Raw genomic sequence first — 14,508 nt, forward strand, 5'->3', positions numbered from 1 at the left:
TCAGTCTGTCAGTCTGTCTGTCTGTCTGTCTATCTGTCTGTCTGCCTGTCTATCTATCTATCTATCTATCTATCTATCTATCTATCTATCTATCTATCTAGCTATCTATCATTCTATCTTTGTCTGTCTGTCTATCTGTCTATATCTCTTTCTTTATATTATCTCTCTCTCTATATATTTTTTTCTCTCTATGCCCCCCATCTCTCTCTCTCTCTCTCAAAATGTTTATTTAGAAAGATTCGGCATATAATGTAGCACAGCTATGCTACATTGTATGATGAGTCTTTCTAAATAAAAAGTGTGCTACAATAAGAAACTACATATACACATTATTATTATTAATAATATTTGTTATTATGCATACACAGTTTAATTATAAAACAACAGTGCATTAGAAGAATACATGTGATATGGTGGACTTAGTATTCTCCAATGAACACATGATGAATGTGCCTTCCTGGATGATTCTCATCAGACACACTGGCACACTGAAGTCCTCACTATTGATTCCTTGATCAGTCTCCTTTTTCCTGAGCAGCCTGTCCCTTGCTCTGTGGTCAGGCCGAGTAGCACCTCCGGCAGGACAGAGCAGGGGTCCAGTAAAGTCATACCTTCCCAGCCACCAGCACAGTGTCAGGACAAACTTGTGAATTAAGTGAAAACAATAGCTGTCAGGCTTCGTGTCAGGTTCGCTCTTGAAACAAAAAAAAAAGAAAGGGCAGTCTGCCTTCTCAGCCTGTCTCCCTAGGATTGGAGCAGCTAAGAAGAATATCGGAGCTTTTTATCACCAGCAGCAGCGTCCTTATTCTGAGCCATCCTGCAACATCCAGCACTACCACAGCGATCCTTTCACTGCCATCACCCAGTACAGAGGAACCACAAGAAAACTTTGACATTCCCAGTCCTGCCGGAGCTGATCACACCAGTGCAAAATGGAGCAACTAAGATGCAAAAACAGGAGCTGCCGCAGCACAGCCCAGTCATGCAGGAGGATACAGGTAACCCCAACATTGGATAGGGTTTGGGGAGGTGCGTGAGGAAAGGTAACACTAACATTGAGTAGGGGATGGGGCAGCACAGGAGGATACAGGTAACCCCAGCATTGAATAGGGGATGAGGCAGCACAGGAGGATACAGGTAACCCCATCATTGAGTAGGGGATGGGGCAGCACAGGAGGATATAGGTAACCCCAGCATTGAGTAGGGGATGGGGCAGCACAGGAGGATACAGCTAACCCCATCATTGAATAGGGGATGAGGCAGCACAGGAGGATACAGGTAACCCCAGCATTGAGTAGGGGATGGGGCAGCACAGGAGGATACAGGTAACCCCAGCATTGAGTAGGGGATGGGGCAGCACAGGAGGATACAGGTAACCCCATCATTAAGTAGGGGATGGGGCAGCACCGGAGGATATAGGTAACCCCAACATTGGGTAGAGGATGGGGCAGTGCAGGAGGATACAGGTAACCCCAATATTGAGTAGGGGATGGGGCAGTGCAGGAGGATTCAGGTAAACTTGACATTGGGAAGGGAATGGGGCAGCGCAGGAAGGGTAGTCCCAGCATTGGGTAAGGGATGGGGCAGCACAGGAGGATACAGGTAACCCCAACATTGTGTAGAGAATGGGGCAGTGCAGGAGAATATAGGTAACCCCAACATTGAGTAGGGGATGGGGAAAAGCAGGAGGATACAGATAACCCCAACATCGGGTAGAGGATGGGGCAGTGCAATAGGATACAGGTAACCCCAACATTAAGTAGGGGATGGGGCAGTGCAGGAGGATACAGGTAACCCAACATTGAGTAGGGGATGGGACAGTGCATGATACACCCGCCTTCCGTACCAGGAAGTGTCAATCCTTCAATCAGTCTGCTAGGAGAGAGACCCCCCCCCCCAGTCACTGGCAGTCCAGCAAGGATAGACCTGTTAGTATTGCTGCTGTGACGTCATCGACAGCCTCACATAGCCTGCATATAGGCTGCACAGATCGATCAGGGGATCCGTGATCATAAATGAACATAAATAATGAAAGAACAAGAATACTGTTTATTGAATATAGAGTAGTGTACATGTAAGGCATGTGTAGTTCAGTTGATACTTTCAAAGTACATAGACCCGATAGCATCGGAGCTGTGACGTCACCGACAGCCTCGCAGGAGTGACATGTCATCTGACTGCATAAACTGATCAGGGAACCTGTGATTGCAAATGATGAAACAAAACAAATATACTGATAAAGCGAACTGCAACGATTGCAAATGCAACGATTTTTATTTGTGTAGTTGATAGTTAGCAATGCTCCTTTGGGGGTCACCGACAGCCTAGAAGTAGTGACTTGGCAAATGCTGATCCTGAAACATTTTAACTATTATTTCAGTTTAAACGCTCACAGATCTGTATGCACGTTTATTAATCTATGTATGTATGCATGTATTGATGTACAGATACATGCCTATACAATGAAATTGACATCACAGAGTAGTTACAATGATGTCATCGCTTTAACTTGTCCCAGTTAGGAGAACTATATCTGTGTCATTTCCTCCTTTTGGTTAGTGAAAAACGTTGTAGTGATCCAATGCAACACGATAACTTTATCATGTAATTGCAACGTTTAAAGTACATAGAGCTGCATGCATGTATTAATGCGCATATACAGATGCATGCCTAGGTAATGAATGTTGCATCACAATGACGTAATCGCTGTAATTTGTCTCAATTAGGAGAGTCATCTGTTCATGTTTTCCTTGCTTGGGTTAACCCTTAACTGACTGACATTGACTCCATTAAGCTCAGCAGTGCTGGGACATGTCCTGACAGGCAAGAGCATACTGAAACCTATAGATTGAATCTACAGAGGGTGACTTTGGATAAGTGATGACTTTAGGGGGTTTTAGGGTGAGGATTGCAGGTTGATGATGATTGTGGCTCCTGGTTAATGAGCAGTGGCTTTAAATATGACCAAGCTGTGGATAGTGATGGTTTGCTGTATCTAGTCTGGGAATGAGGAAATAGATTAGGAGTGGGGAGAAAAAGAAGACAGATCAGCAATCATCTGTGCAGGGAAGTCAGCGCTGACGCTAGCATTGTTCTACACATCGGCCACTGGGGGGCGGCAGAGCCGCGGGCATTTAATCAAAAATGTAAACGTAGCGAAGGTTAAAATGTGTCTAGCAGATTCTGCCTCCAAAAAAATTAAACTGTGATCAAGGCTTCTATAGAGTTTATTGCATTTGGCTGCTAGTGAAAATTGCAGATCATTTTTTTTAAAGCAAAATAGGTGCAATTATTAGTAATAGTAGTAACAGTATCCTTTAACTGGGAAATGCTTTGAATACATTACTTTCTTAAAGGGATACTACCTGCATGAAAACACAATTGCTTTAATCATATACAACTGGTGCAAAATGTTGATGTGCTGCTGGCCACTTAAGTAGAAATCTAGACAAATATTTTGGGGAGGGTCAGTGTCTTTGTTAGGTTTTTACTGCTGTCAGAATCCTCATTAGAAGGTTTTGGTTCACCTTCTGTTTTGACACCTTTTGTATATTATTATTATTATACAGGATTTTTATAGCGGCAACAGTTTGCGCAGCGCTTTACAAAATGGGGGAGACAGAATAGTTACAATACGATTTCAGTACAATAGGGACAGGAGGGAGCGACACACACAAGTGACGAGGAAGCATGGAGCCAGCGTCCTGGCCAATCAGGAAGCCAGGCAGCGTGTAATGATGTGCTGCCCAGCTTCCTGATACAGAAAGTATCGGGCTAGGCATCGGAGCATTTGGGCGAGTACAAGTACTCGCCCAAATACTCGGCAACGCCACTGATAATAGTATTGGTATCGGCGCATCCCTCATAATAATATCCTGTTCTGGTGATGGCAACCAACTTTTAAGTGGATGTCCGAGCCTCGCCTGCATCGAGCTTCGGTCAGCCTGTTTTTCCAAACTCACTAGATGGCATCTCGTTCCTGTTCACATACCGGTAAAGGTGCACATTGTGGGAGCAGCCCCTGTAGGGTTCAGTAATTCCTAGATGCAGCAGGTCGGGGGCACTCTACCTGCGATTAATGCAGCCCATTGCAAGTGGAGCTCATGCATTGTGCTAAATGACCAGCACAAGCCCTAACAGAGACATAAAGAGTGATAAAAACCTGCTAGAGGTTCCCAGCTTTATTTAAAATTTAAAGTGTATCTCCTTCCAAAACGTATTTTTTATTGAGGAAGTGTACGAGACCAACTGAGCTTTGAGTTTAAATCCGCTAAATACATTCCCTGTGCATCAAAACAAAAGGCATGCAAAGTCTTACAGTTTGTTTTCTTTAGAAAGTAGCCACAGCCTAAGTAGAAAAATGTGTGTCCCCTGCCAGCATGCTGTATGGATGGACCCTTACTCTTTCTGTGGAAGCAGTTGTCTCTCTGCAGAGTTCTGACACACCCTTGTTGAGTCAGAGCTAAAGTTCTCCAATCAGCAGAGGGCATGAGCTTTGTTAATTGCAGAGCTATAGGTGTGGCTCAGCAGGGGGAGTGTCAGACCTCTACTAAGAGACCACTGCTTCCAGACAGAGACCATGGGTGCCACTCTGCAGCATACTGGTAGGGGACAGGCTCTTCTGCTCAGTCTGTTGTTGCTTTCTAATGAAAGGAAACGATAAGGCTTTGAACACCTTTTTGTTTTGATGCACCTGGAATGTATTTAGCTGATTTAATCTAAAAGTTCAATTGGGCTTTATACTCCCTGTTAGGTTTTTATTGCTGTCTCTGTTCCCTCTGGGGAGATCAGCCCTATTTGCCCCGGTGACCATTCAGTACAGAGAGATTCTCCATTACATACATTTTAATGTAAAGGTTTGGCTACCTTTCTACTTTATGCAACTCATTTGCCAAGGGTGCATAGGTGACACGCACACATTGCATGGCAGTATTTTTCAAGGGGCAGGTAGGAAATTGGTCGGCATCCCACCTCTTCCCTGTAAATGAACCGCTGCTCTCTCCGTCTGCCTCCCCGAGGCTGTGTGTAACTTGAACTGTGGCTGATCTGAGAGCCTATGTGTGTGTGAGAGAGAGTGGATTGAGGGCCTCTTGGCTAATTCATTTCTAGGAAAACGCTTGTTTTCACTGCCCTTTGAAGTGCTGCTTTGTATAAGGATTGTGAGCTCTTGTGACGTGTCTGCACAGAGCATGCTTGTTACACTGTGAGTGTCACAGATAAAACATGCACGCAGATTCTGCTAACTGCTGACTCAAGATTCCTAGTAGGGAGCTCTTCCCACACAGACACTAAACACATGGCACAGATCTGTCTAAGGGTTATTCCCTGCAGCCGTTTAACCCCTGGCCTGCCGAACGCTTTCTAGCGGCAGTTGCAAATGCAAAACATTTTTTTCTGAGCTTTCTGGGAAATGTTTGGGAATTCAATCCAGAGAGGTCTTTTTTTCAACCCATCATCTTCTGTTTTGCTTCAACTTGTAGGTGGTCTTTGAGGGGCTGTGCGTACAGTTTGACTAGGGGAAGAATAATGACAGTTGGAGGGTGATTTATGAAAGGGGATAAGGGCGCAAGATGGAGGTGGGATGTCTGTATGCAATCTGATCGTGTGGCTTTTTTTTTTTTTTAAGTGGGGGATAGACATGTTTGTACCTATGACATGAGTGTGCCTGGCTATACATTTTATTCCAACCAGGCCGTATAATGCATGTGATGGCTAGGCATTGTAAAAATCTGGGCACCCTTGAGGATTTTTTTTAGGATTTTTTTATTTATGTATATCCTGCTCTTAGATATGCAGCTCCGTGTGGTGTATAGAACACTTGCATTCATATCAAGGGCCTGATCGTAACACTTGTAAAATGAATCTATCCTCAACAAAGTGGAGACTTAAATCAAACACAGGTTTAAAGGGCTGGAATAACATATCAAGCATGCACACACTTTAAAGCTGGCCTTAAACACTAGAGGGCGATTGAATGTGGTAGCAGCGCATTCCTATACACAAACCGTTGCCGCCAGCAGGGCCAGATTTCCCACAAGGCCCAGCCTCGGGGTAGCAGGGAGTAGAGGGGCAGCAGGGGTGTGGAATTCCTATCTCACGATGCCCGGGACATGAAGTTCCGGGCGGGTAGTTGTTTTCTAAATTTAGCCCTGCTTTGGGCAAGCAGAGCTGAATGTACAGCGGGGAAGCCGCCGTTTGTTTTGTACAAGTGATGCCGGCGGTGTCGCCGAGATCACTTGTATGCAGCCTGCAGGTGTGCCATTCTCCATGGGGACTTGGGGCAGCAGAGAGAGTAAATCCGGGCCTGGCCGCCAGTGACCGTTCATGTTTAGTCTATGCATACCTTCCAACTTTTTGAGATGAGAAAGAGAGAGACTTTTCAGAACAATGTATGTAGGCCAATGACACACTCCTGCCATGTGCCCAACTACGTGGAACTGAAAGAATACACAAAACATGAATGGTTATACCCACGAGTGCTTTTGTTCTCCACTTATTTTCCTTTATACAGGCTTTTTAACAGAACAAATACAATCATTTAGAGGTTGGGTGAAAGACCAGGAGAAAGGACAACTAAGGAAGAAAAAGGGATAGAGAGATTTAGTTCCAAAAAGGGACAGTGAGGATCTATGTGTAGGGAGGTGCATGGGAGGCATTCTACAACACCTCTGGTGCCAGCTCATTGAGTAAAACAATAGTCATTGGACATGTTTTTCTGACTTGTTAAATCCTTATTACCCCAATACTCATTGGCCTCCAGTGTTTGTGGGTAGGTTGCATGAAGCCAACTCAAATCCATTCCAAAAATGGCCAAATAGGGTAACTGTCTTCTCAAGTCTGTGGTTATCATAAGATTAAAAAAAAGAAAGGAACTCATTTCTGAAATAAATATGGTATTGTAGTATATGGGTTAATTTGTGGTCATGAGAATGCACGAGGCCAGATTAGTTCTTTACATTCTATGAGGTTTGCAGTGATTTTGCAATTTGCTGGAAATTCGCTGCTCTTATGAAAGGACCGGGACCTTTTCTCCTGTGTGTGGTTCAATTAAAATGAACTCAGTTACTATGAATGTTATTACAACACATAGAAGGTCAACCAGCAACTATGTGCAGGGATATACACACCAGGGCTAGTCCTTACAATGACGAGCGAGACTGAATTTCTTAGAAATAAACAAATCTGTTACATTTTCAGTAACAAAATTACATTGCTGCAATGTTCATTGCTTATGTTTTACTCACTTTTAGGGTCTATGTATTTTTTCTAGTAAACCCTTTTATTGGGTAGAGTTAACTCAGGGATACACTCAGGGACAGGTCCCATAAAGCATTGCAGGACTTTAACAGCCACAGGCATGACTTTCCAAGGCAGAGGCATGATGGGATTTATAGAGTCTCCACAGCTGGGGGGGCAAAGTTTGGCTACCTCTAGACAGTCAACCGAAAAAGCTGGTGCAGTTCATTTGACATAACAACTACTAAGGATGTTGAGAGAAACACATTTCTGAGGGCAAGTGACTCTAATACATCAGATTGTACTTTCTCTGCAAGAGAATAGGGCTTTGCACTAAACCAAAGACCAGGGGAATTTTCACTAGTATTTTATACTTTTAAACTCTTTTGTCTCACTGTTGCTGATGTCTGCTTTGTAATATCTTTTCTGTGAAAACAGTATTTAAACCTTGGCAAGCAGAATCTCTGAATTTTCTAACTAGAAATGAAAGAACTAAAAGCTGAGTTAGCTTATAACTCTGTTGCATACCTGCTTGGGTGTGGCAGCGAGTGTTGAAGACATTTCTTAAAGGTCAAAATTACAACAGTGGATATGAAGGGGTATGTGTTTCTGTTAAGACACAAGGAAGGAATTTATCAAAACTGGAGCAGACACAATCTGAAACAGTTGCCCATGACAACCAATCAGCCTCTATTCTCAGTTTGTTCAGTTAAGATTTGAAAATGTAAGAGAGAAGCTGATTGGTTGCCATGCACAGCGTCCCCAGATCCAGTTTTGATAAATTTCCCCCTTACTATGCCGTCTGTATGCGTGTAAAGGGTTAACCTGCTTCAGTGGCGATCACTCCCAATCTTCTGTTGCTGGGAATGTTGTCCCAGAACAGTAAAATCTCTGCACAGGATGCGGCTACAGAAAATGAGCTGTAAGACTTTGTACATGTTTTGTTTTGATGCACCTGGAATGCATTTAGCTGATTTAGACTGAAAGTTCAGTGGGGCTTTAGGCCAAGTGGCTCTATCGGGGCTGGATTTAGCATTAGGCTTGTAGGCTTGTGCCTTTAGGAAGCAGAGGAACACAGTGATTTTTCCTGATATAATTATTGAGCGCACATTTTTCCCCATCATAGTCCATTGTTAGAGTTTAAAGATATTTTAAGTCATGTTGATTTACAGAGGCATTATTATTATTACATAGTATTTATATAGCGCTAACAGTTTGTGAGCGCTTAAGGGAGTGGATGAGTAATTTTGCATTAGATGAAAACACATGCACATATACTCTCTACACTAAAATAACCTTTAATAACCTGTTGTGCCCAGTTCTGTTTTATAGTAACATTCTATGCATCTCCCTGCTGTCCTGAGAGGTTCAATGACACAGAATAGCTTTCTCAAACTCTGTGCCAACCAAGCAATTTTGGAGTGACTCCAGTACCTATATTCCACCACGGTCCTGAAAGTAATAGATACATTGCTCTGTAAGTGTCTGCTTAGCACCAGGCTGAAAATAACACGCAATTCCCCTAGTTTAGATTAGAATTTACAACATGCATTTGGATGTGTTTGCAGAACACTGCGAGCATAACGTTTTCACTTTCCTGGGTTATTATCTTGGCATCTGAGCTGTAATGTTATGTATAATGTATGCATAGTTACTAACTTACACATACTTCTAGGCTGAAATATAATACTCAGACCAGTTATGTTCACTTTACCACCTCCAGCGCTGTGTATCCAATGGAATGTGTAGGAATGTGGATTCACAAAGGTTCCCAAGACAGAATAACAGTCCTGTCTGCTTAGAACCGGCCGGTTGTTTACATATAGCGGTGTAAATATGTTTGTTGAAGCATTGTACATTGAAAGCATTTGCACCACTGTGGCATGGGAAACTTTGTGCCTAACTGATGTCAATGATTTCTAAAGCAGTAGAACATTGTCCTAAAGATGAGTATTCTTTAGTAGGGTTTGATGCTAATCTATAGCTAAGAATAAAAGTATATCTACAGAATCTATAGTATGTGGATAAAGACACTCTTTGCTTTAATCACATAAGGCTGCTGCAGAGTGGTGATACGCTCTTGGCTACCTAAAGCAGAAGTCTAGCCAAGGCTTTTTTTTTTGTTTTGGATAGTGGATTGGAAAAGGATTAGAGTCCCTTACAGATTTGTATTGCAGTCTATGTCTCTGCTGAGGGGATTCACCCTTTTGATTTGTTCCAGTAACCATTGTCACAGTGACATAATGTTATGAAAACTACATCATTTTATGGTTGTCACTGAGATAGGATGCGAGGGCAAATCTTTCCAGTCTCCCTCTTTTACACACCTGTTACCCAGGGCCGGATTTACTCTCTCAGCTGCCCCATGGCCAGATTCTTCAATGCGACCTCCTACCCCTCAACTACAATGTATGGACCTGTTAAAGCTGTGGGCTGTTGTACCTTTTCCATCTGAACATAGAAAATGTATGGCCAGCTTAAGACAACTGTCTCCAGAAAAGATGCCCCACGTGAAATATAATCCTGTATCTATTGCTTTCAGGGACAACTGTAAAATATTACATTTCCCCTCACTTTCTTTCTTGGTGACAGTGGTCAGTGGCACAAATAGAGGATTGATTCGCCCAAATTGGGACACAGACACCAATAAAACTTGACCCGTCCCCATTCAATCTAACAAAAATTGAAAAGGTTTTGCCTAGAGCTACACTTTAAGCTCAAAACAATTTGCTTACCAACAAATTTCAGTTGTCGTATGGTCAGAAAAAGTCATATGTCATCTATCGCATGGTCAGATAAAGTCAGCCCAATAATGCTATTACGTCAACAGGGCCAAGCTACATCTGGTATGGCTGTGCTGACCACATTTGTATACACAGAGCGTATTACAACAGTTTTACAAGTCTATGTTTCCAGATGGATAACACCGTTAGTAAATCATCCCCATAATGTATACGCTTGGTAATTTTATAACTCTGAATCAGGCTTGCCTAAGAGTTTTGTTGCTTTTTGCCCCTAGCTTCCAAAGACCTCACAGGGATATTAAATTATTACATCACATATTTAATGAGATCCGGCAGTGGAAGTGTATTTGTAACATAAATGCAAATTCTTCCAAGAAAGACTTGGATAACAATCACCTCAACTTACAGTTTAGAGAACACAGTGCAAGTCAATGCCAGCAATATATTCTGAGTTATACCATTCACTGATTTTTTGTGAATTAAATTGTTGTTGGAGTAAAGGAATACATCAGATCCAACGGCAAAATGCATACAAATGCAAAGCTCTTATTGGTTACAAGGCAGTGAATGAATACAGCATTAGTTCTCTCTGTGCTTTCTTAGATTAAGCTTCTTCAGCCTCAATCTGTGTATGTGTATGATATACACATCAGTTTACACTTTCAGAGTCCATCTGTCACAATACAATGTGATTGGTGGCTCTGGGCACCACACAGGGCTTAAGCTGCAAAAGTCAAATAGGCTATTCACTTTCGAAGGGAATTTGTGCTTTGGTGAGGAATTTTCCCTTTGCTTAGTGAATGCAGTGAAGCTTCACTGACTTCCATCGTTCAACCATGTGCAGGTAAAAATACTGTTTTGTATTTTCCTTGCATGTGATTGTGATTGGGTCTTCTTTGCAAAGTGAATTTTTAGCAAATTGAAAGGGCTAAGGGGGAAATTCCCTTGTAAAGAAAAAAGCCTAATTGCCTTTATAAAACCAACACCATAGAGTTCTTATTTACCATACCTTGATAACATTAGTGAAATACAATGTACGTAACCCCTAAGCAGTGGAATTGAAAAAAACTCAACTCAGCTTCCCTAAACTTGTTGTCCAGTACAAGATCACAAGGGACAGAGCAGAATCCAGCAACTGTTCATCTACTACCTTGGAGAAGGGAGGAGGGGGAGAGGGGGCCAGGGGAGTAGCTTGATTTGCTGTGTCTGTGTGTTTGTGGAGACACACACAGCATACTTGTACACTTAAGAGTGGCTCCATAGGAGCCTGCAAGGTAAAGGAGTCACCCTAAAACAGGATATCAGAGTCAGTGCTCAGTGGACCAGCTGATTTTGCAGGAAACCAAAACTTTTAAACCTTAAGGAAAAGCATTCATTGTAAGTGATTTCCTTAGAATTTGAAATAGCTTAAAAATCCTTTTGACTTTAATATCACTTTACCTTGCTGTAGTAAATCACCTCCTGGGTCTAAATGAACCATACTTGGGCAGAATGTCCTGCTCTTCTATACATCTTTTATGCGGCTGGGGCTTCATCTGGCAAGCAGCACATGTTACATGCTTCAGAACTTGGTCAGGATATCCCTTTGTTTATGTAGATGTCCACAGAGAGCTGTAATGGATATATGTCACAGAAGGTGAAATTCATTGAATAATTACAGGCAGTTCTGTGTCTTCTAGAACAGCACATACCACCTTTTAAATGGAGTGGGCAAGCCTGTTCTGTTCTGGCAGGAGAACACCATAGGGATTAGCGTAGTAACACATTAGGCACAAATGATATCAGGGATAGCACATTTTACATTCTAGTAAAGACTTAAAAAGCACATAATTATTCTGTCTCTATTACTGTTTGTGCTGTCTGGTGTACCATTTTTCTTCAACATAACAGTCATTCTCTAGTCAGGCTGTCTAATGTTATTCCTTATGAGTATACAGTGAAGTAAGAACAGACAATATGGCTTCCTGATGGCCAAACCTATGGCCCAAGTACTGCATGCAACCTTTGATGCTTATTGTACAGCCCTCACAGTACAATAAGCGTGTAGCATGTAGTACTACCACCTGTAGTGGCCTGCCTAGTTGCTTACTCTGACCCTATGTGCTCTTCATTCTCTGCTATTTTTCTTTTTTTTTTTAACTTTTATAATGGGTCTTAATGTGGGAAATACAAAATGGAGTGACAGCAATTCTTAAGGCAGATGTAAAGGGCACAAATGTCATCTTTAGCAGTCTCATGTAACATGTCCCTTGTTTTTATTCTTCTCTTGCAACATCTTCCTAGTCTCTAACTACACTTAAAGGGTTATTAAATCCTCTTGGTTTTTTTTTTTTTGCATATATCTACTGCTAGCAAGCAGTAGATATATGCAAACATTTCAACAAAAAAAACCCCCTGCTTTAAAAGAGGTTTAAACTTACCTGTGTCTTCGCCGCACGCTCCCGTCTGAAAATCTGAAAAATCTTGAGCGGCCGCAAGTGATCTTGGGGCGGGCGCATGCGCAGTTCAGATTTTCGGCCGGGAGACAGGGTACGTCTATGGACAGCGTGCACCCGCATCCCGACACCGTGGGACAGGAAGTGCCAGCAAGCACAGAGGAGTCAGCGCTGGTTCAGAGACCCGCAGCAGCACTGGAGGGACAGCTGAAAACGACAGGAAAGAAGAGGAAGGTCGGATTAAGAGACATCATTTAAGGTAAGTGCTTACATTAACATTGGGGGGAGGGAAAAAAATAATACTTTAATGACACTTTAAATCACAACTGCAGTCTCTGACCATCTCTTGTATCATATCAGCTGACTATTTACATCTTCTGTAATAAGTCTGCAGCAGGACAGTCTTTTGTAGCATTAAATAGTTCACATAAAATGTGGGGCTCTTTGATGATGTCAGGAGCTGCATTCGAGGCTCCATATAACTAGAAAGTTGGCCATCAGTGGTTCAGCTGCTCTGCAACTACCAACACCAGCATGCCTTGTTCAGATTAGTTCCACAACACCCAGACAGCCTGAATCTGCAAAAATTTTAAATGTTATCCTTATAAGTTAAAATTTTGAATAGGTATTCTTGAGAACTGAGTGGGTTAATATGTAGCAAGCAATTGTTGAATGAATAATTCTAGGTTGGTTTTACTTGTGTGTTACTTCAGAAGGTACAGTACGTCCTTTTGCTTTTAGGGGGGACGGACAGAGAAACATCAAGAACGTTAGGGGGAATAAAAGGGGAGACAGATCGTAAATGCACGTTTGGAAACAAAACACCCCTTCATCATATTAGTGTCCCTATGGACAGAATATTGAAGCAAAACAAGTGAAAACAGCCAGAATAGAGAGCTAAGTGGTGGCATCTGGCCAGCTGTAAAAGTCTGTTGTTTGCTTGTTTCGTTCTGTTTTTCTTCCTCTTTCTCTCCCAGTTGCCTTCTCTCTGCGGTGATTGTTTGGAAAAGGAGAGAGAGAGAGAGAGCAGAGTTGGAAAGGCTTCTGCATTGTTGAGCAACAGGGAATAGGGGGCATGTGAGGGAACTTTTAACATGCAGGAGTAGCAGCAAGTGAGCAGATGTTGCTGATTCCCTCTAGTCCATTGCTCTACACCTTTAAAACACCTAATAATTGTGTATTTGAAACAAAACGCAGATGGGATGATTTGATCCAGAGAAAGTTTCAGGTTGTAGAGCCAGGGCTGCTTGGAGGTAGAATCAGAAGAAATAAAGATGATGTGCATTGACTTGTCAGCTGAAAGCAGCCAGGGCTGGCTGTTGAATGTGGGGAGAGAGCGTTTTATTTTCCCCTTAAAGGAGCACTGAGCCTAAAGCTGACCACCCATGCTTCAACCTGGTTGTACAATCTGCTTTAAATCTGAGAACAACTATGTTGCGCAAGGTCCTACCTCCCTGATACAAACTTAATGGATGCATATTTATAGCTGTTGGTAAATCTAAAGGATATTGTACAAACATTTTACAGTTAGATTGTAATGAGTGCAATGAGGAAAGGTTTAATGGTCGTTGGCAGTTTTCATTTGCAGAATTACTGCACAGAAATTCAGGTGTTCCTTGGAAAAAACTTCTGCCACAATTTTCCTGAATAGCATTTTACTTATTTGTCCATTTAAGGTGCACCTCAATCAAAACTGAAAAGTCTTCAGATCAGCCTTTCTCAATTTTTCTTTACAGGGAACCCCTGCTAAAATGATTATATCCTAATAATTCTAATTTAAAATAATATGATCAGTAAATTGTAGAACGAAATTGCCCCAATACATTGATAGTCCATGGAAATGAGCCCCTTTAAGTTTGTGGTCAGCGTAAACAGGGGATCAATCCACTAATGCTCATTTGCCAAGGATCCCCTAGCTCTAAAGATACCGCAGCATTCCATGGAACCCTGCTTGAGAAAGTGTGCTTTAGATGCATGCAAGAAATCAGTTTTCCATCAGGCATATCTGTAAGGCACCAGTCCACATCAGTCCTTTTTCTTGGTCATCTTGTGGTCTGGGAGGCCCTTTTTTCTTGCTTTTAATGTAGGAATGG

At 42.3% G+C, this 14,508-nt stretch overlaps 1 protein-coding gene across 2 annotated transcripts in view; it reads left to right on the forward strand.

Annotated features, from left to right (window-relative positions):
* Nucleotides 1-885: 885 nt before the first annotated feature.
* The window catches only part of IGF2 (insulin like growth factor 2), a 40,409-nt gene continuing 26,786 nt past the window's right edge, over nucleotides 886-14,508 (forward strand). For both annotated transcript variants that reach the window (XM_018562658.1, XM_018562659.1), the window contains exon 1: nucleotides 886-998. In XM_018562658.1, coding sequence (XP_018418160.1) covers nucleotides 933-998 — 66 coding nt within the window. In that variant the 5' untranslated portion in view covers nucleotides 886-932. The remainder of the gene's footprint in view (nucleotides 999-14,508) is intronic.

Source organism: Nanorana parkeri, unplaced genomic scaffold, assembly GCF_000935625.1.
Source record: "Nanorana parkeri isolate BGI_ZX_2015 unplaced genomic scaffold, ASM93562v1 scaffold589, whole genome shotgun sequence".
In the NCBI taxonomy this organism is placed as follows: Eukaryota; Metazoa; Chordata; class Amphibia; order Anura; family Dicroglossidae; genus Nanorana; species Nanorana parkeri.